Genomic DNA, 22,188 nt, shown 5'->3' with positions numbered 1-22,188 from the left:
AATCGAATCAGCTTGTTCTTGTCAACGACCTGTCACCTTCCGGATCACAATGGTGCAGGCTTTGGTGCAGGCTAACCCTAATTACTTCAGAACAAGCTGAAATGCATGTTGGCAATGATGCCCCCCTCCCCCCTGGCAGGCTGGCGTTCATGGAGGACAAAATTCTCGAACGTTTATTCCTGCAGATCACCCTGTATCGGGTGTCAGAGCAAGATCTGCTTTGCCAGTGTCCGGTGTGAGGCCGGAAAAATATTTCACGATCCCGGCTACCGCTCCGAAGCTCCGGAGCTGCTTCTGGGCCCACACACAGAAAGTAGTGGTTGTGTGGCACGTACTATCTGCAGGTCAGAATCCACGTGGCAACAGGCAACGTGGTATGTGCTTTCATGACTGCTGAACAGTGAAGGAGTGCACGTTGGATATGAAGACTCAAACGGGGCGTTGCAACCTCAGAGGCGTTATACTCGTATATAACGATACAAACCTTGATGTTGAGAAGTAGATCGAAAAGACTTCGAGGTGGCATGATGATCGATGTGTTCAGTGGAATCACGTAGCATTTCTTCAGGGAGATGTCGTAATATGCTGTGAGGAGCTGCAAACATGGTCGGATGGGGGTGAAAGTAAACACTGCATAACATGGTGTGCACATCGTTACCTGCTCGGTTTGTTTAACGTGAGAAACTCAAAACACAGAAACGAAGATTTCTCTCATCAAAACCTCATTCAGTTCCTTAACTCACTTGTCATGGTTTGAAAAGGAAGAATGCTCAAGTGATGATCTCTTAACAAGAAAACAAGTTTTATGACAAATGGTACAGTGGGTACCTCTTGCCGTTTTGTAGGATGTATGGTGTTGAGCATTCTGCAAACAGGTGTGTCAAATAATTAATGCGTGCAAAATTACCCGCAGCAACCATCGACCAATCGGAGAAGCTGTCGGGGTAAGGCAAACAACACCACGATGGATACATACCCGGTGAAAGTCAGATCCATACAGATACATAACTGGTGAAAGTAGGATCCATACAGATACATACCCGGTGAAAGTAGGATCCATACAGATACATACCTGGTGAAAGTAGGATCCATACAGATACATACCCGGTGAAAGTAGGATCCATACAGATACATACAGGGTGAAAGTAGGATCCATACAGATACATACCCGGTGAAAGTAGGATCCATACAGATACATACAGGGTGAAAGTAGGATCCATACAGATACATACAGGGTGAAAGTAGGATCCATACAGATACATACCTGGTGAAAGTAGGATCCATACAGATACATACAGGGTGAAAGTAGGATCCATACAGATACATACAGGGTGAAAGTAGGATCCATACAGATACATACAGGGTGAAAGTAGGATCCATACAGATACATACCTGGTGAAAGTAGGATCCATACAGATACATACCTGGTGAAAGTAGGATCCATACAGATACATACCTGGTGAAAGTAGGATCCATACAGATACATACCTGGTGAAAGTAGGATCCATACAGATACATACCTGGTGAAAGTAGGATCCATACAGATACATACCTGGTGAAAGTAGGATCCATACAGATACATACCTGGTGAAAGTCATGCACAATGTTTGCTTGGATGCTCCCTGAAAATCCAGGTACTGTCAAACGGATGATCTCAACATTGTGCTCAATGTCTATTTCTACATCCTCCTCAACGGATTTCAGTGGCAAGGCACGTCCTGCGTGTTCAAGATCCTTCGTGACCGGCAGGCCACCATGTTGTCCATCCTTATACATCAAGACACAATGAAACACGCGGGGTTCCTGTTCAACGACAGGCAAGCAGAACGTTACGAGTTGGTCACTTGGCATGACTGAATAACTGACAATTATGCCTGATGAAAGGATGACATCTTGGTAAACATCTGCGTGAGAGTGTGTGTGTGTGTGTGTGTGTGTGTGTGTGTGTGTGTGTGTGTGTGTGTGTGTGTGTGTGTGTGTGTGTGTGTCTGTGTGTGTGTGCGTGAGTGTGTGTGTGTTTTTGAAGATAATGGACTTTTGCCAATTTGTCACTTTTGTTCGTAAGCAAAAAAAAACGCATCTGGCTCGTTAACATCCAGCCTGGATATAATAATCCCCCCTAACCTAACACTAACACCCCTCCCCTATTCCTCAATCAATCCCTTAAGACTACCCCCCTTATCCCCCCCACCTCCACCCCCAATTCACCCCTTTCCACTACCTCCATATATATATATATATATATATATATATATATATACCGAAACGTGGAGTGTGACGAGCACTTCACCGATCTACATTGGACATTGTCCTCCATCAAAGCGTCCTCTCCAACCCAGAGGCCTCGGCCAGGTGACTGTCAAACAGACAAAGATTACATGGTCAACATCAGTTAAGCATCAAACGGAGCCGCCTATCTGCATTTCGGACTTATTTGCCCTCATCAGGACGGCATACTGATGAATATCTAACCAATGATGATTACATTCGTCCTTTAAACATCAGACGCACCTCCTGACTGTCAAAGAACAACCATCCATCTGTCACCCAGATGATTGTTCCCGCTAATGCAAACCATTCAACTTGCAGGCACGTGATGCGATCGGCGGGTAAATCGAAACATGGAAAGCCAAAGCATGGAAAGCGCAGAGGGGGGCAAGACCATAAATGAGGTGGCAGAAGACAGAGAGACCACCGACCTGGCTGCGATGGCGAAGTAAATTACCCAAAGCCTCAGCTTCATCGTGGGAGATTCCAATAACCTTGAAGACCTTGGTTTCCACCGTGTCAAACTGAACGAGATGTGAGGTCGGGTCACCAGCCCAGACAGGAGGGCGGTGTTCCATGAAGCTGCGGATGAAGGCCCTGTCGGTGGATCGGAGTTCAGGTGTGCCAAGGAAGGACTCTGTACGATGGAGGATGCCCAATCGGCGGCTGGCTTTAGAGGCCAACTTTGAAATGTGGTTTGCCCAACAAAGATCATGGCTGATGGTGAGACCCAGGAGTCTGTTCAAACCTTCACGGCAATTATTTTTCCATGAAAATATATTTGCTCGGATACCTTGTTTATGGAGTCTTGTGTGAAGACACGATATCTTGTTTTGGAGTTTACATCAAGATAATATCCCTCTCTTGATTACCGAATCTTGGATAAAGATTATACTGCACGATATCTTGGCTTTCAGAGAATGAAACTTTTTTATTTATTATTTATCAACCTCAGCTGTACCAAGTTTGGTCGGACAACTTTATCAAGTCGACTCCACGAAGAGAACGAGTATGCAGTCCGCAATTACACAACCTGAGCTCAACAGATGCTTGGCCCATTCCTGACCAAGGGCAAAGACCCTTTCAAGTGATCGTCACGTACATGAGTGGAGTCGTTGGGATGAAGAGATGTGAAGATCATTACAAGTCCAGCAAGAATCAGTGCCAGGCCCAACACCAGGCAGAGTTCGCAGCACATGTCCCTTCGGCGAGAGGGCACCGTCATCGCTTCCACATCCTGGTGAAGCACAAGGCATGGTCAATTAGAAATTGCAATCGACATCCCACCTTCTCGACACAGCACCTATTGGTCCTCAAGCTCACAGGAGAGCTCAATGCAAAGGGTGTATCAACACTCGACACGATGCAAGATTCATACCTGTGCTAATACTACCTGAAAGCAAGCAGATCGACATTGTGTGTGTGTGTGTGTGTGTGTGTGTGTGTGTGTGTGTGTGTGTGTGTGTGTGTGTGTGTGTGTGTGTGTGTGTGTGTGTGTGTGTGTGTGCACTTATCTTTGAGCCATTGATTGCTGGCAGCGACAATGCAGGCAACATGCACTTGCAAATTCAAGCAACTGATGGTGAAAGGAATGTTTTGAACGAGAGCATCGAACAAGGTGTATCCATAGATAACAGATTTGAGAACCAATCAGGTCGAGATTTAACCAGGTTGAGAACAGGTTGTTGATCGGTTGGGATTTAACCGAACGCAACGATGTTCGGATCCAAAATCCACAAGTTTTTAAAATAAATAAATAAATAAAAAGCCAGGTCGATGCATATATACTCACCTGTGGATCATCAACAAAGGTGAGCCACACTCAAAAAGTGACCTTTTCCTCGGCAGGTTCTATTCTCCAAGAAGGGGAAAAGTCTCTCGGATTTGGAAGCAGGGAAGCCTGCGTTGTGATGTGCAGACAAATATTTAAATCGATTTCTTGTTTTGTTCACCGGAAGGGAGACCGAGGATTTATCCGCAACCTCCTTTCGCACCCACGACCCAGGTTTCTTCATCACAACACCTGACGATTTCCAGCGATATTTCACCCTTTTCACGCCAAATCCATCTCAAAGCATTCATCTCCTTCGGTCTAATCGTTTTGGTGACGAGTTTTGATCTCAAATATCACGGAGACAATTACCACGATTAAAAAAAATAAAACCACAACTACGTCATCCATTGTTCAAGACCGAAGTAAGAAGATGGGGGATCTCGGATGGGCAGGACAATGGAAAGAGAAACAAAGCGTACGTCTGTGACATCACTTTCCCATCCCCCAGCGTTTGGATCGAGAGAATCACGCAATCATACATCCCTACCACGACTACAGGGGGGGGGAAATCGAGTGGCGGAAGCAGCAACATCGTCACAGGCTGTTGCCATTGTTGTCAGGGTCGTTGGTGGCAAACGCACCGATCGAATCGCTCGACAAGCCTGCACCAGACGGCACCGAACTGGTCTTCCTGATGAAGTTGAGTGTGGATGTGAATCGGCAGACGGGTCGAACGACGAATGAAATTCAACAGGACGTCGATAAGGGGTCGGACGGTTTTGTTCTGACGAAGGGTTATTCCCCGAAACGTGAGCTCTCCCCTGCTTCGCCGGCGGTTGGCATCTTGAATCAACTTCCTGTTGACTTCACCCACTGCGTTTCCTTCCATCCCTCCAGTTATTCCTAACCATGATTGGGTTATCCCTCGAGTTACTATCGGTTGTTCCGAACGCTACCGAGACCCGATCACGTCTCACTCGTAACTGCAGGGAATAACCAATTAGCTCTCACCTAATCAATTAAACCCAGCTGGCTGGGATTATAAATAAATCGACTCTTCCCACGCTCTTCTTGCCGAAAAAAAAAAGCTGCATCAAGCAACCATGAAAAGCTACCCAAGGTAAGCCCCTTGCTGTTTCAAGCTCTCCCCGAGTTACTCGACAACTGCAGCGCATTCACAAGCAGAACGTACACGAGAATGGGTCACGGATTCGGTGAGGGCCGATCGGTTATTCCCTCCAGTTGAGACACGTGGGGCCGTTTAAAGGAGAAGGTGATAAATAAACCGCCGGGAGAGGAAACGTTTGGTTTACAAGATTAAAACGGCCTCTTTGGCCACGAAATGGATTCCGAACCTGCGTCATGGGCCCGGAGCGCTTCTCGTCCACGTCAGCAACGGGGCCGGCCTGCTCGGGCTGGGCCTTCAGCGAGCTGCGTCCCAGAAGGACCTCCAAGCCGAGCTTCACCATGACGGACGATCGAGCGAGCTGCAGAAGCTGAGAGGAACGGGGAAAACAGAACTGTGAGAAAAGGACAAGAACGGAGAATGGAGTCAACGCAGAAACCAGCAACGTCACAACTGGGTGGACCATGTGAGTCTCATGGGGAATCTTCTTCACTCACAACTCACGGGGAATCTTCTTCACTCACAACTCACGGGGAATCTTCTTCACTCACAACTCACGGGGAATCTTCTTCACTCACATCTCACGGGGAATCTTCTTCACTCACAACTCACGGAGAATCTTCTTCACTCACAACTCACGGGGAATCTTCTTCACTCACAACTCACGGGGAATCTTCTTCACTCACAACTCACGGAGAATCTTCTTCACTCACAACCAACGGAGAATCTTCTTCACTCACAACTCACGGGGAATCTTCTTCACTCACAACTCACGGGGAATCTTCTTCACTCACAACTCACGGAGAATCTTCTTCACTCACAACTCACGGAGAATCTTCTTCACTCACAACTCACGGAGAATCTTCTTCACTCACAACTCACGGAGAATCTTCTTCACTCACAACTCACGGAGAATCTTCTTCACTCACAACTCACGGAGAATCTTCTTCACTCACAACTCACGGAGAATCTTCTTCACTCACAACTCACGGAGAATCTTCTTCACTCACAACTCACGGAGAATCTTCTTCACTCACAACTCACGGAGAATCTTCTTCACTCACAACTCACGGAGAATCTTCTTCACTCACAACTCACGGGGAATCTTCTTCACTCACAACTCACGGGGAATCTTCTTCACTCACCACTCATGGGGAATCTTCTTCACTCACAACTCACGGAGAATCTTCTTCACTCACAACTCACGGGGAATCTTCTTCACTCACAACTCACGGAGAATCTTCTTCACTCACAACTCACGGAGAATCTTCTTCACTCACAACTCACGGGGAATCTTCTTCACTCACAACTCAAGGAGAATCTTCTTCACTCACAACTCAAGGAGAATCTTCTTCACTCACAACGCACGGAGAATCTTCTTCACTCACAACTCACGGGGAATCTTCTTCACTCACAACTCACGGAGAATCTTCTTCACTCACAACTCACGGGGAATCTTCTTCACTCACAACTCACGGAGAATCTTCTTCACCCACAACTCACGGAGAATCTTCTTCACTCACAACTCACGGAGAATCTTCTTCACTCACAACTCACGGGGAATCTTCTTCACTCACAACTCACGGAGAATCTTCTTCACCCACAACTCACGGAGAATCTTCTTCACTCACAACTCACGGGGAATCTTCTTCACTCATAACTCACGGGGAATCTTCATCACCCACAACTCACGGAGAATCTTCTTCACTCACAACTCACGGAGAATCTTCCTCACTCACAACTCACGGAGAATCTTCTTCACCCACAACTCACGGAGAATCTTCTTCACTCACAACTCACGGAGAATCTTCTTCACTCACAACTCAAGGAGAATCTTCTTCACTCACAACTCACGGAGAATCTTCTTCACTCACAACTCACGGAGAATCTTCTTCACTCACAACTCACTGAGAATCTTCTTCACTCACAACTCACGGGGAATCTTCTTCACTCACAACCAACGGGGAATCTTCTTCACTCACAACTCACGGAGAATCTTCTTCACTCACAACTCACGGAGAATCTTCTTCACCCACAACTCACGGAGAATCTTCTTCACTCACAACTCACGGAGAATCTTCTTCACTCACAACTCAAGGAGAATCTTCTTCACTCACAACTCACGGAGAATCTTCTTCACTCACAACTCACGGAGAATCTTCTTCACTCACAACTCACGGAGAATCTTCTTCACTCACAACTCACGGGGAATCTTCTTCACTCACAACCAACGGGGAATCTTCTTCACTCACAACTCACGGAGAATCTTCTTCACTCACAACCAACAGGGAATCTTCTTCACTCACAACTCACGGAGAATCTTCTTCACTTACAACTCACGGAGAATCTTCTTCACTCACACCTAATGTAGAATCTTCTTCACTCACAACTCACGGGGAATCTTCTTCACTCACACCCAACGGAGAATCTTCTTCACTCACACCCAACGGAGAATCTTCTTCACTCACAGCGCATGGAGAATCTTCTTCACTCACAACCAACGGGGAATCTTCTTCACTCACAGCGTACGGAGAATCTTCTTCACACACAACTCACGGAGAATCTTCTTCACTCACAACTCACGGAGAATCTTCTTCACTCACAACTCACGGAGAATCTTCTTCACTCACAACTCACGGAGAATCTTCTTCACTCACACCCAACGTAGAATCTTCTTCACTCACAACTCACGGGGAATCTTCTTCACTCACAACTCACGGAGAATCTTCTTCACTCACACCTAATGTAGAATCTTCTTCACTCACAACTCACGGGGAATCTTCTTCACTCACACCCAACGGAGAATCTTCTTCACTCACACCCAACGGAGAATCTTCTTCACTCACAGCGCATGGAGAATCTTCTTCACTCACAACCAACGGGGAATCTTCTTCACTCACAGCGTACGGAGAATCTTCTTCACACACAACTCACGGAGAATCTTCTTCACTCACAACTCACGGAGAATCTTCTTCACTCACAACTCACGGAGAATCTTCTTCACTCACAACTCACGGAGAATCTTCTTCACTCACACCCAACGTAGAATCTTCTTCACTCACAACTCACGGGGAATCTTCTTCACTCACACCCAACGGAGAATCTTCTTCACTCACACCCAACGTAGAATCTTCTTCAATCACAACTCACGGGGAATCTTCTTCACTCACAACTCACGGAGAATCTTCTTCACTCACAACTAACGGAGAATCTTCTTCACTCACACCCAACGTAGAATCTTCTTCACTCACAACTCACGGGGAATCTTCTTCACTCACACCCAACGGAGAATCTTCTTCACTCACACCCAACGGAGAATCTTCTTCACTCACAGCGCATGGAGAATCTTCTTCACTCACAACTCACCCTGCTCACAACTCCAATTCCTCCACCTCCCTCCCAACCCCAAAGCTTCAATCTTCCTCTCACCATACCTCCCCCAAAACCCAAGATCTTACCTCCCCTCAACCTTAACAATTCGACTTCAATCTCATCCCCAAGTCCTCAAAACCCCTTCTGAACCCCCCCCACAACGCCCAAAGCTTTAACCCCCTCCCCCAAGGCTCCAACCAAGTCCTCAAACCCCACCAAAGTCCACAATTCCCACTCCAAACCTCACAACCCACACCAAACCGAAAGACTTCAAGTTCAACCTCCTTCCCCAAGTCGTCAATGGCTCAATCCCCTCCTCAAGTCTATAAACCCACCCCCAAGGCTTCAACCCCCCTCCCCACCTTTCGTCCTCAATCTCCGCAACTCCAGTCCTCAAACTCACCCCAACCCTCAAACTCCCTGCAACCCCATGCCCTCAACTCCCTCACCCCCGCCACCATAAGTCTTTCACTCTCTCCACCCATTCCCAAGTCCTTAACCCTCAAGGCCTCTATTACCCTTACCCCAAGTCCTCAACCCCCCACCACCCCATATCTGTCACCCCTCCCCCTTCTTGCATCAATACATTGTATTTCTTCACTACCTCATTGAAATAGTGGAATATTTAACTCCCTTTCCCCTCCCATGTCCACCTTATTGTTATGCTTTAACCACTTAACTTACTCCTACCTCCTCATAACCTGCTTTGTGAACTTCGCAACTTATCATGCCATTCACATTCTCGGCAACACTGAGATCTGTCTCGAGGGAACAATGATCCAAACTATCGTCAGGTCCCCCCCCCCCTCAACCAACAAGCCCTGAACCTCCCCCCCTCAAAACCAAAGCATCAACCCCCCTTTCTCCAACTCTATCCCTTCCACTCCAAGTCCTTGTCCTCCACTCCCCCTTTCTTCTTGAAATTCTCAACCCCCCCAATCCTCCAAGTCTGTAATTCCCCCTTTTTCTTCAACTTCTCAACCCATCCCTCATGCAGTGTGCAATATGCATGGAGTTTGTTTTGAATCTCCTTTGACAGCTTCATCGTCACGAACTGTTCAAACTGCGACACGAGGTTTCTCGGTCGAGTAAATCGAGGAAAGGGAATTATTCCTTGGACGGAATTGACTGAATAATTTGTGGTTATATTATTTTTTTACTTCTGGTTGGTGTGCGAACCAGCGACTCTGAGCCTATACACCATCAGTGTGCACAACAACAATTCACGTCACACAAAATTTCCAATTTCCACCTCAACCATAATGAACAACCACGACGCCTCATTCACAACCACTACAGACATCCACCACCGCCTTTGGAGCAGCGGAAGCGGTGGGTACCACATACCAATTACAGACACTTGGTCCCTGGATGTTCAGACGTTGAAGCACCATTCAACATTGTCGGGATAGCCCAAGCGCTCCGCTTAATGACGGTCCCCATTGGGGATTCAGCGCACGCTCACGCCCGTAGAGCGCAACCAAATACCCCAGCGCCATGTTAAGTATGGACTTGGCTGCACCTGGATGGGTTTGAAGGTTGTGGAGAAGCGGCTGAAACCCCAACCCAATCCAGGTTCCTCCCTCTTACCTCTTTACTTCTCCTTCTTTCCTCTGACTGTGAGTCATCTCAGTGCACTGCAGATCACACATTGCATAATTTGCAATGTATTGTAGCGGCGGTCCTCTCAGACAAACAGCCGAGATACCCCAGACTGGATCACTGCCCTGCTTGCTCGTATACCAAGCCAGATGTCGGACGCCCCGGTCGTCCGAGCGACGTGCCAGCCATCTCTCCACAACAAGCCACTCAAAATGGCGACTAGCACGGTTGTAGCCGATGGGGGAGTAGTTGAAAATGGACGCTCATCGTCCCACAAAATCCATTCTTTATGGGACACGGGCCCTAGGCACACCACAGGAGAATGACCAAAAGAGGTGACAGAATTGAAATACCCATTTCAGCCCACTTGGGAACCACCAAGGTCCGTCTGGAGCTCACGGCTGGACTTCCCTGCCAGGGGGCCCAGCTAACCTGTTCTCTCTCAAGCTCTGTCACCTGGAACGCAAACTGGGCATGCTGCACTTGGCACCCCACTCGACTCCGCTTGGATCCCAACTGGCTAGCAACTGAACCGGCCTGGAAAGCCCATGAAGGTTTGTCTTCTTGTACACCTGGTACACCTGGTCTTACAGGTACACACTTTCCCCTCATTGCTCTGAAGATTGCATGATGAATAAATAAACTACATGGCTGCGATCTCCGATCGCTGGTGGTTCTAGGTGTCATGGAAGAACTCAATGTCCACCCAGGGTCGGCACAGCAAAGGAGTATCTTTAATCACGTACGTAAGAAGGAAGAACACGGAATAGCATTCAATGAACTTCTCTAACAAGGATCCCAAAGTAATCCCTTTTACACATGAGCAAGGATGGGTGGAGGGAATAGGTGGGAGAAAAACAGGAAGAGAAACAATTGCCGGCAGCCATTCTGTCCGAGAAGGAGTAACTTTCCACAGAAATTGAATTAAATAAAGCTGAGTGCAGCTTGTTCCCAAAGAAGCAGGAAGGGAGGGGAACACATCAGGTGGTCAGGAAAGCAAGTCCTGGAGTTGACCGAAGCTCAACCAATCAGAATAGAGCACAAACAACTGTTCAAGGTTGCAAAACAAAGAGTGAAGGAGTTCTTGCAGCTGCTAAAGAACAAAGGAAAGAACAATCACTTTGTCCTGTTTCCCAGCCTTGGTAAAGCAAACATTTCCTGCCAGCAGTCTCCTTGGAGCATTCCATGGCATTTACACACAGCAGCAAAAGTTCATGATAATTTCGATTACAAACTAAATAGAAGTAAATTAATTTATGTTTTAATCATGTAACAAGTGATATGTTTAATTGATATAATTAAGGTTTACTGGAGCTCACGAATATGAGTTCTATTTTTATGACTTCAATTAATATTCAGTGGATAATAACATTATAATTCTTATTAATGCCTGCATTCATTTAGATTAATTACAAAATTACTAAAAGAGGAAATCCACCTCTACAACCCCCCCATCCCTGTTGTCCTTCCAAGGACAAAACAAAATCAATTTGTAATCAATTGAAAATGCATCGTCCCCGCATGAGCATCTCTGTTTCCTGGGCATCCATCTCCAAGCACAAATCGTAGTGCCCAGCCCTTCATGTCGCCATCCCTCTCCAGCAGAGCTGTTAGGTTCCTGCTCCCATGGGGCAATCTTTGCTCATACAGTAAGCAAGAGTCTCTGTTGGGGGGCAGTTAACAATGTCTCCATCAGCCAGCTGAATCCTGGATTCCTAGGTGCTTGCTGTCCTTCTCACCAAGGATCGTTTTCCCAATGACTCACAGGTAAATGTTTGTGGAGGATTAATTCGTTTCTTTGGTCAGGAATAGTTGCAATTGGGGGTGTCTTCTTGTACCATTTCTTTGTCCTATTGCAGGGGCTCCTGCTGCCCTTCGCTGGTGTTCCTCTCTGCCTCTTCACTGAGGACACAGTCTTCCAGTAGTTCTTTTTGCATGACTACCAGAAATGGAGATGGATTTGGCTGTCATACCTTCCTCCATGGTTGAAGCGCTCTGGCGTCAGAGTTTAGATCCGAGATATCCAGTCTCTCCACTGTGCCCCATCTGGTTTGGGTCCTCAAAGATTTTGTCTTCTGACTCACTAACTGGCTTCAACCCTTTCTCAACGGAACCTTGGCGGCATGTCCGCATTGTCCTCAGCACTCGCTCACTCTGTGCTGTCCCCTCTCTGCTGAGGTTCTACCACAGAGAGGGAGTCACATGACAACAGATGGCCTATATGGAATCTTTCAAAGGGAGTGTTTCCGGAATGATGGCCGTATGTTAAATAGAAAGGGGGCAGCAAGGCTTGCAGTGGGAATTGAGGAAGGAATTCAGGCTTTTCTTTCGGTCAGCAGAGGGTGGGGAGGATATTAAGGATGATGTAATTGTGATGAGTAAGGCCAGACAGGAAAATCGAATATCAGGAAGGAAAAAGTTAAATATATTCCAGACCAATTCCCGAAGTTTAAACAATAAGATGGAAGAGCTTGAAGCCAAAGTAGATAGCGAGGAGTACGATAGAGTTACAGTCAGTGAGACATGGTTTAAGGAGGAGAGTAACTGGAGGACAGGATTAGAAGGCCACAAGGTGTATCGGTGTGATAGGAAGGAGAGAATAGAAGGAGGAGTAGCAATCTGGGTAAAGGACAGCATTACATCAAGAGAAAGAGGTAACATTAAAGAAGGAATAAATGTTGAAGATTCTGTCTGGGTGGAGATTCGAGATTGTAAAAACAGTAAGATACTGGAAGGATGCTTTTATAAGGCTCCGGGTGTGAAGGAAGAGGAGGAAGGAGGAGTACATGAATATATAATTTAAAAGGGCATGTGGTAAGGGAAGAGTATTGATTGTGGGGGATCTTAACTTGGCAGGGATAGATTGGGTCCACGAACAGGGAAAGAGCAGAGCGGATGAGGATTTCCTAGTTTTAGTCCAGGATTGCTTTTTAACCCAGTTTGTAGATAAACCCACGAGGGAGAGTGCAGTGTTAAACCTCCTTTTAATTAACGACCCCAAAATGGTGGAAGAGGTGGGGGTCGCAGAGCATTTCGGAGCAAGTGACCATAACATTGTGTGTGCAAAGATTTGGTTAAGGGTTAGAGTTCAGGATAGTAGGGGAAGGCTATGAGATTTCAGGAAGGCAAACTTTGAGGGTATGAGGAGAGAATTGGGTGATGAAGATTGGGAGCCTCCAACAACAGGACAATCTGCATCAGAGAAATGGGAAACCTTCAAGGAGCAAATGTGTAGAGTGCAGAATAAGTACATTCCAATGAGGTGCAAAACTTGAAGCATAAAGAGACCAGGGTGGTTGAGCAGTGAGATAAGGAACGCTATTAAGGAGAAACAGAAGGCATTTATTAGGTTTAAAATATCATGACTGGAGTTAGATTGATATCACTATCGGAGTAAACAGAGGCAAGTTAAGAAAATAACTCGGCAAGCCAAAAGAGAGTATGAGAAGGACATGGCCCAAGAATATTAAACATAATAGCAAGGCTTTCCTTAAGTATATCAGGGGAAAAGAACAGGTCAGGACCAGTGTGGGCCCATTGAGGAACAGCACCGGGAGAGTGGTTGGTGATGAAAGTGAGATAGCAGGCTTATGAAACAGGTATTTTTCTTCAACTTTTACACAAGAACAGTCAGGAGAATTGGCAATAGAAGAGCTAGGAAATCTAAGAGTAGATAAGGCTCCGTGTCCAGATAGTATGCACCTGAGAGTATTGACGGAGGTGGCTGAGCAGGTAAGCGAGATGTCAACGGATATTTTCAAGAGCTCACCGGAGTCAGGACAGGTACCGGAGGAGTGGAGAGTAGCAAATGTAACACCATGATTTAAAAAAGGATCCAGAGAAGAATTGGGAAACTATAGACCTGTTCGTTTGACTTCAGTTGTGGGGGAAGGTGTTGGAGACATTAATTAAGGACCAGATGAGGAACCATTTCAACAAATACAAACTAATTAAAGGTAGTCAGAATGGGTTTACCAAAGGTAGTTCCTGTTGAACAAATCTTTTAGAGTTAGTGTCTGATTGGGTGGATGAAGGAAAGGCAGTGGACATTGTATATCTAGACTTTAAGAAGACATTTGATGAAGTACCACATCGGAGGTTGTTCGCCAAAGTGAGGCCTTGTGGAGTGCCTGGTCAGGTAGCTAATTGGATTGCAAACTGGCTTAGTGGTAGGAAGCAAAGAGTGGCTGTGAGTGGGAGGATGTCTTGCTGGGAGGATGTAAGTCGCGGGGTACTTCAGGGATCAGTACTCGGACCATTACTATTCATTATTTACATCAATGATTTGAATCATGGGGTAGAGATTAAGCTTTCCAAATTTGCAGATGACACAACGCTTGGAGGTAAGGTGGATAACAGAGTGGGTGGTGATCAGATACAGGAAAGTATTGATACTTGTATCGATTGGGAAAAAGATTGGCAGATGTAATTTAACCTGGGCAAATGTAAGGTGTTGGGGATGGGAAAGAACAATGAAAATAGAGATTGCAGGATACAAGGGGTAATTTTGGAGCGTGTCACACAGGATAAGGATCTGGGGGTGGTAATCGATACGGGATGTTAGCAGGTAGCACAGTGCCAGGCAACTATAGCAAGAGCAAACAGGGGTTTAGATTGTATTCAGAGGGGGATCATTTTTAAATCAAAAGAGGTGGTGTTTACATTGTACAGGAATTTAGTGAGGGTCACATCTAGAATATTGGATGCAGTTTTGGTCATCACAACTCAGGAAGGACGTAGATGCCAGAGAGAGGGTTCAGTGCAGGACTACTTGATTGATTCCGGGCTGAACTCGACTCAGCTGTGAGGAGTGGCTGAAGGAGACAGAGCTATATTCACGAGAAAGGAGTCGGTCACGAGGAGATATGATGGAGATGTAGATTAAATAAATGTTGATGATTTATTCAACGTAGTAGACAATGATAGGACCAGGCACCATAGCCTGAGAGTAAGGAAGAGGAGAGTTAAGACGGTAGTGAGGCAGGGGACTTTCACTCAGAGAGTAGTTAATGCATGGAATGGTCTCCCTGGAAAGGTAGTGGCAGCAGAAAAAGTAGATAAGTTTAAATTTGAATTAGATAGGTACCTGGAAGTTCTGGAGATAGAGGGGTATGGGGATGTTGATTAGACTTTTAGGTAGTTTGAGCATTTATGGGTGATTGTGTATGGAGTGCTGTTGGCGGAGGTCTTGTCAAGGGGGGTTGTGTGGTTGATGTTCTGTTTTTTTAACCAAGCCCATGCCCCCTTTCCTGAGGGGAACAAAAGGGGGGAAAGAAAATTCAAAAACAAAAAATATATTTAAAAAAAACAACCAAAACTACAAAAAAAAAACTAAAAAACATATTTAATTGACATTTTTTGGCATTTTCTTCCTTGGATCTTGTGTAGATAGGTTGGTGTAGTGTCGCACAGGCATGATGGGCTGAATGGCCTCCACCTGTGTTGGATTTCCTTGTTTCTTCCGACAATAACGAAAACCTGGTCCTCCCAGTAGGATCGGATCTTCCCAGTGCCTCCCCTCTCACCAACATTCTTCACCAAGACCCGACCACCTGCTTGCAGCAAGACACGTGGACTCTTTTGTCATGTGACAGTTTTCCCCGAGTAGCCTACTTGGCTGCAGTTTTGCTTGCGATCTCACATGCACCTCTTATCCTGTTCCTCTACTTCTCAACATAGTCAGCATCAGAGCACTCTTCCCCCTCAATATCAAGCCCAAATAGTCGGTCTATCGTGAGTCTGGGGGACCTCCCATGGAGCAGGAAGAACGGTGAGAACCCTGTTGCTTCATTGTGAGTACAGTTGTCGGCATGCACCACACTTGCTGATGAGCTCTTCCAATTTTTTGTTCTTCAGTCCGAGTCCTCAGCATTGCCAGCAATGTCCTGTTAAATGATTTGGCCGGGACCAGCTTATTGAGGCCTGTAGTTATTTGAAATGTTTTTCAGGAGAGAGATGGCATTTGAGCTGCAATATGTCCGAAGGTGTTGTCAGCCAGCCAGCGACGACAGAGTTCCCCATCTCCAGCAATGGCGAGCCAAGTCAGATCGGACATGATAAGGCTTTGGAGCAGGATCTTCAGCAGTTGATGGATGCTGTCCCCGACTTCAACGAGAGTAGTGCTGTTTCTGATGGCTACAAGGGAAGCTTCAAGGGAGTTTTGTGACAGTCTGGAATGGTGAAAGGTGCCCAGGTTGTGGAGACAAATCAGAACAATTCAACAATTGCTGCAGAGGAGGGCAGAAGAGGTGACACGTTGGAAAAGTTGGAGCTCGTGAAAAAAATGGAGTGTCAACATATACAAGTGCACAAGGCAAGTGTTGTCGGAGCGTTTCGGCCGTGGATCGAAAACTGTGGATTCGCAATTGGGGGCTCAGATCGAGATCCTGCGCGAAACACAGCACAGATACGAGAATGTATTGCAATTCGTGGACGAGCTCACACGACACTTCTTGTTCGTCGTGCAGACTCAACGCATGCTCGGAGACACCTTCGCCGACATAAGCCAGAAGTCACCTGGGCATCAGGAAGAGTTTGAATACAAAGCTGAGACACAATGCCTGCTGTGCAAAAATGGCGAGACCCTTCTGAGTGCTACCAACTTTTTTGTGAGCAGTGCAGACACATTTGTGAACAAGACCATGGAAGACACTTTCCTCAACATCAAGCAATACGAAAGTGCCATGATGGAGTATGATGCTTCCCGGGCATACGAAGAGGAGATGAGCCTTGCTCTAGAGGATACAGCAATGATGATGAATGAATCCTTGCGTGGAATTTGTTTATGACGTCAACAGCAACTGTCAGATATGCTTTGTGCTCACTTTTGTTTGCTTTTCAAATGTCACGTGATTAAAATGTTCCTAACAAGCCCAGCTTTGTCCTGATGAGTTTGAGCATTCCAGAAGTGTCTGTGACATGTGTCCGATGTTTCATCGTTGCTTTTCCTCACGGTTTGAATCTGCTGCCTCTTTGTTTCCTGGCGTACAAAACTAAATTGGGTGACAAAACGAAGGGGATGTTTTGCAATCCAACTTACACATGATTCCAAGTAACTTGGGAGGTTGTGGAAAGGTGTGAGGAATTTTTTTCCTGGTTCCTCAAGCATGTTGTTGCGGTTGTGGGGGTATATGGAGGAATTTCACAGCAAAGTTAGGATTGCATGGAGTTGCTTGGTCCGTGGACATGTAGGAAACATCTCAATGTACATGAAGGAGGGAAACTGTGAGCTTAAGTGTTACTTGTCACCATACGGGGGTGGTGCTGTGTTTATTAGATAGGGATTAAGGCCAATTTACCCAAGTATGTACCCTGTCGCCTTTTCCTACGTTTTGACATTTACAAGCCAGCAATAAAATAATTAAGTTCTTATAACAACAACAACAACAACAACAACAACAACAATAATAACAGAGCTGCACATCCAAGCAGGTAAGAAGCCCCACCTTCCTGGCTTCGTAAAGGTAAGGCACGCCCTCGAGGCTTATGATTGGTGAGACGTGAAGGAGGGGGGGTGGGGGCATAGTCGAAGAGCGGAGAGGTGGTGTGAGGAACGTGGCTGAGACAGAGGATCTTGTTTTTGCTCTCCTCTCGGCACGACAAAATGGCTGCACGGTTCTCGTGTTCGTGCTGGTGAATTTGCAGCGTGCTGGGCAAGACGCTCGACCTCGACTGTTTTCTGTATTAAAGTCCGTGTGGAGACGTCTCAAAATTAGCTTTCGACATTTCACGTTGCATTACCTCTCACTTTGATTTGTTTTTATAATTACACTTTGAATTATTACCAATGTTAAGATTTGATTTTCATTGAAATTTAATTGAAGTTGCTTGTGTTTGTGTATCTGCTGTGGGTTCGAGATAAACCCCTTGTGCTGTGCTTCCGTCGTGAACATAGATCTGTTGCACATTCCACTTCCGCGCGTGCCATAATCTCCGAGGATCACGTGTTCCCCGCCAAGGAAAACCGCTCGGCGATCCGGCATCAGCTGCCCTTCGCAGGGCAGCTCACTGAATGATGGGATTAGGGCAAAGCCTTCGGGACCCCCAATCTTTGAGGAAAACCACGGGGTAACCTTCCCGGGTCAGATGGCGGTAGTGTGTCGGAGTGGTGCTGAGGTGTCGTCCAACAGACGGGTTAACCTGAGGCGGTCCTTTAGGGTGGGTGCCGAGAATATCCTATCCCGAAGAGAGGATGATCACCTGTCTGACTTGATGGTTACCATGCCCAAGGAGTTGATGTGGCTTTGTCCAATAAGCTGACTCCAATGATAATTGAGGTAACACCGGTCAACGAGCGTACTATGAGACGAGGAATTCGTCACTCCTTGGGTATCATTTCCCTGGTCTCTGAATATGATCCGAATGATGCGAGTGATCTCACCGTGAAGGACGCATTCTATGCCATGCTCGAGTCTGTGGTTGATCAGTGCCTCAGGCGAGATACACTTCTCATCTTGGGGGATTTCAATGCATCGACTGGAACTGATAGGGATGGTTATGAGACGTGTGTTGGTCCCCATGGGTCTGGAACTGTGAACCAGGATAGCACTAGGTTCTTTGACTTTGCAAGAAGTCATGGACTTTGGGTGGCCGGTTCATAGTTTCAGCGCCCACAGGCTCATCGCTGGACTTGGTATTCCAACGCTGGTGGTGTGGTAACGGAGAATGACCATGTGCTCGTTGATGGTTGTTGGAGGATGATCGAGAACTGCAGGGTCCAACGGATTGCTCATTTCCTCAATACTGACCACAGGCTTGTTGTTGCAACTCTGAAGTTGCAGCTTAAATCCAGGAGAATGGTACCATCCCAGCCTTGCCTGGATGTTGGCAAGCTCAAGGACCAAAGGGTAACTGAACAGTTTGCAAACAGCCTGAGTGGAGATTTGAGGGGTCTGGGTACTTTGGGGGATCCTGAAGAGTTGTAGAGTGCCTTCAAGACCACCGTCCTTGATGTTGCCGGTGGATGTCTTGGAACACACTGTCGGGCGAAGAAGAATTTTGTCTCTCAAGGGACAATGGATATCATTGGCCAGAGTCACAGGGCCAGGCTGAATGGCAGAGCTGAGCTGTTCAGGGAGCTGAGGCGTAAAACTGTACGTGCGCTAAGGGTGGACAAGGAGGCCTGTGTGCGAGGATTCTGTGAGGGAGTGGAGCATCACCTGTGGTCAAGTGACTCTCATCCTGCTTACAGGGGAAGTCGCGCATTGCATTTATCCAAGCCCATCCCTTGGTGTACTGCAGTTGAGACTCAACGGAGGTAGGCTCTTGACAGGAGTCCGAAGTAAAGACCTGCTGGGCCGGTGACTTTGAGCGGCTGTACGAGACTGATCCACCAGCTGTCGAGTTGGATGTCAGTTGTGTTCCAATCCCTATTGCTGACCCTCCAATCAACTGTGGTCCACCTTCGTTTGTGGAAACAGACTGCGGTGAACTGGTTACTGGTTGAAATGGTGTAAAGCTCCTCCGATCTGAAGCATCCATGCTGAACTTCTCAAGGCTGGTGGAAATGCTGAGACTGTGGGAGTTATTCTGAGGTTGCCTTGGACCTCTGGACAGGTTTACTTGTCTCTTTCTCAATCCTCTTTAAAGGGACCTTCGGGATTGGGAATAGACGGTTAGGACAGGTTAGCCGAACAAAGATGAAAACAGGGTTCGGGACATATATTAAAAACAAAAAAAATCCAAATCTAATTACTTTGTTACAATCTAACGACGGTGGGTATGGACAAGGACAGGCATAGGCAGTAGGATGGGGGGGGGGAGACCGTAGGGTTGGACCGAACCTGTCTTCGGACCGGCCAACGCCACCACACTCCCTCCACAACTCTCCACGAGACCACACCGAGGATGGCCAGCTTCATATGCCGACCTATTGCACCTGAGCTGATCTGCACTTGCCATGCCTTTGCCTTGACCCCACTTACCATGCCTTGCCATATCACTGAACCTTGCCATGTACCCCAGGGCCATCTGATGTGGAAGTGTTTGCGGGGATTGCCATGCAGGCAGTCACATCACCGGCGACTGTATTTGCACAGTCCGGACATCTTTATTGATAAAGGCCAGTTCAAATGGACTGTGAGACGGCGTGTGGCCTGCCGTGTTAGGGTGAGTTTCCTCCAGCAGCCAGGAAAAAAAACAAAAACAAAGGACCATTCAGGGCCCTGAAGACGCGAGGCTGCGTGATCATCTGCTGCTGCACTCATCCACAAATTCTTCATTTGCTGTTGTCTTCTTCCCTTAATCGGGTATTTTTGGGGGGGTTTTTGCGATCGTTTAATTATTTTTTTATCTTAAAATTTGGTACATTTCAGCAGGAACTATTCTTCTGTGAACTTTCCTCCCAATTTTATCTCTTTTTCAAATCAGCACACTTTAAAATGGATCTTTACCAATTTTCATACTTTCTGCCAGAAGTGAACATCTTTTAACACATCCGCTCCACCAGTTGTTCAGCCTGGAAGTTTTCAATCCACACATGACACGGACCATTTGTCAAGAAACTGACAACTATGGCATCGTGCCTTCCATCCGCAGCTGTTCAAGCTGTCCAGAGATAATTGTCCCTTCATCGAGCCAGCTCTGCTTTTATCAACAATCAGATACAGAAAACTCTCTTGAAGCAAGTTCAGTTTCCAACAGCTCCGAAGAATCCAAAATCTTCCCAGATCCGACTTTTAGCCGGATTGGAAACGACCTTTGGGAAACCAATCTCGTGCTCTCACAAGTGGCCATCTTGGTTTGTGGCACACATTCAAAACAGAGTATGAAACGAACATGTTTTGAAAATATCCAGGTGGTAAATGTTTGTGAATGAAAAGGTCATTGCAGGTTCAGGTTTTGATCGCAGTAGAGTTCAGTTGTTTGTGGATCACAACAATAAAACTGTCTCTTTATCCACATTTCACTTCTCCCTGTTTATCTTCACATTCCCACCACAGCCTAAAGTCTGTCTCAACTCCTGTTGGGCAGCAGAAGGAAGAAGAAGAGCTGAGGTCACAATCAAACTGTCCAGGCAGGTGAACATCATGTTGGGTTCACGAGGGGGAGTGGGGGGGCGGCATTGCATTGGTTTTGCCAAGGTTGCTGTGCTTCTCAAGATGGGTTTCTTTCTTGCTGATTTTTTTTTTCTTGTTTTGTTTTCAATCCTTCTGCTGCAGGACCTTCCTTTCCCCCTTTTCTTTCTTGTCTCTTTTCGAGGCCTCCACATTATATCATGCGGCGGTACTGTGTGGATTTTCAAGAAAGGAAAGTGGAGTAAAGAAGAGGAAGCGAGAGCATGGTGGCGGGCAAAAAGACGAGTGTGAGGATGGAGAGAGAGCAAAAATGGCGGGAATGAAAGGAGGACGTGCGTCTGCCCTGTGCGATGAGAGACCTGGCCCGAAAGACCTCGTTGAGGATTTCAGTGATCCCTCCAAGGACCGCCTGTTGGAGGCACCATCTGTGTTGAAGACACTGAGGCAGAGGAGAGCCTCATTGGGACATGGACGGAGGGGGAGCAGAAGCGTCTCCTGAGTGTCACGTGAGCCGACCTGAACCACCATGTGGCTTCAAGGTGTTGCAGGAATTGTTCAGTTTGTTCGTCGTTGAAGTTTGAGAACCCTTCCAGAGAGAGGGAGGGGTGGTGAAGTGTCAGCCTTGTGACCTGTGGATTGGGCGAAGCCGTTGGAACGTCAACTCGAACATGCCTGAATTCTTCTTCTTCTTCTCCCCCCCCCCCACCTTTCTTCTTTACACATTATTTTCTTCATATGTTGGCAAATATTATTTTATTTTGCATCCCCCTCCCCCCTCTCCCCTCTCTCCTTGGGATTAGCTCGGGATACCTGGTGAGCCGTGGAATTGTCTGTCTTGTCCACTTTGTCTTAACGCCTGTCTGTCGATTAATTTCTAAATTATTATCGCTGAATATGATTTATGTTGTTCCTTTTTTGTCACACGGTCTATTCATTGCTTGGTGGTCTACCCTGTGTTTCTTGTCCTGAGTAAAACATTTGCATTTGTTCCTCTTGTTTTAAATTTTGTGTTGCATTGTTGGATTTGCATA

General features: G+C 46.7%; 2 protein-coding genes and 1 pseudogene across 4 annotated transcripts in view; 2 read left to right on the top strand and 1 right to left on the bottom strand.

The window, feature by feature from the left end:
• LOC147006803 (integral membrane protein 2B-like) overlaps positions 1-5,754 on the bottom strand; it is a 6,709-nt gene extending 955 nt beyond the window's left edge. Inside the window, exons 1-5 of one of the 3 annotated variants that reach the window (XM_085867789.1) lie at positions 5,666-5,754; positions 5,398-5,538; positions 3,371-3,505; positions 1,585-1,803; positions 485-595 (exon numbers count right to left, since the gene is read on the bottom strand). In XM_085867789.1, coding sequence (XP_085723915.1) covers positions 485-595; positions 1,585-1,803; positions 3,371-3,505; positions 5,398-5,511 — 579 coding nt within the window. In that variant the 5' untranslated portion in view covers positions 5,512-5,538; positions 5,666-5,754. The other 2 variants (XM_085867791.1, XM_085867788.1) reach the window with 2 other exon arrangements.
• A 1,589-nt stretch (positions 5,755-7,343) lies between these two features.
• On the top strand, positions 7,344-12,067 carry LOC147006802 (uncharacterized; the record flags this gene model as incomplete). The annotated part of the gene is made up of 3 exons (XM_085867778.1): positions 7,344-7,535; positions 7,887-8,399; positions 12,002-12,067. Coding segments are annotated over 3 exons (771 nt in total), but the record flags the coding sequence as incomplete, so codon positions are not given.
• Positions 12,068-16,078: 4,011 nt separating this feature from the next.
• LOC147006801 (arfaptin-2 pseudogene) lies at positions 16,079-16,930 on the top strand (annotated as a pseudogene).
• The last annotated feature ends 5,258 nt before the right edge of the window (positions 16,931-22,188 follow it).

The sequence above is a fragment of the Eptatretus burgeri genome, unplaced genomic scaffold (assembly GCF_056783735.1).
Source record: "Eptatretus burgeri isolate ZD-2024b unplaced genomic scaffold, Ebu_testis_v1 Ebu_testis_scaffold_3153, whole genome shotgun sequence".
NCBI lineage: Eukaryota > Metazoa > Chordata > Myxini > Myxiniformes > Myxinidae > Eptatretus > Eptatretus burgeri.
Note: the sequence above shows the minus strand (reverse complement) of the source record. Positions and strands in the feature narration are given on the sequence as shown.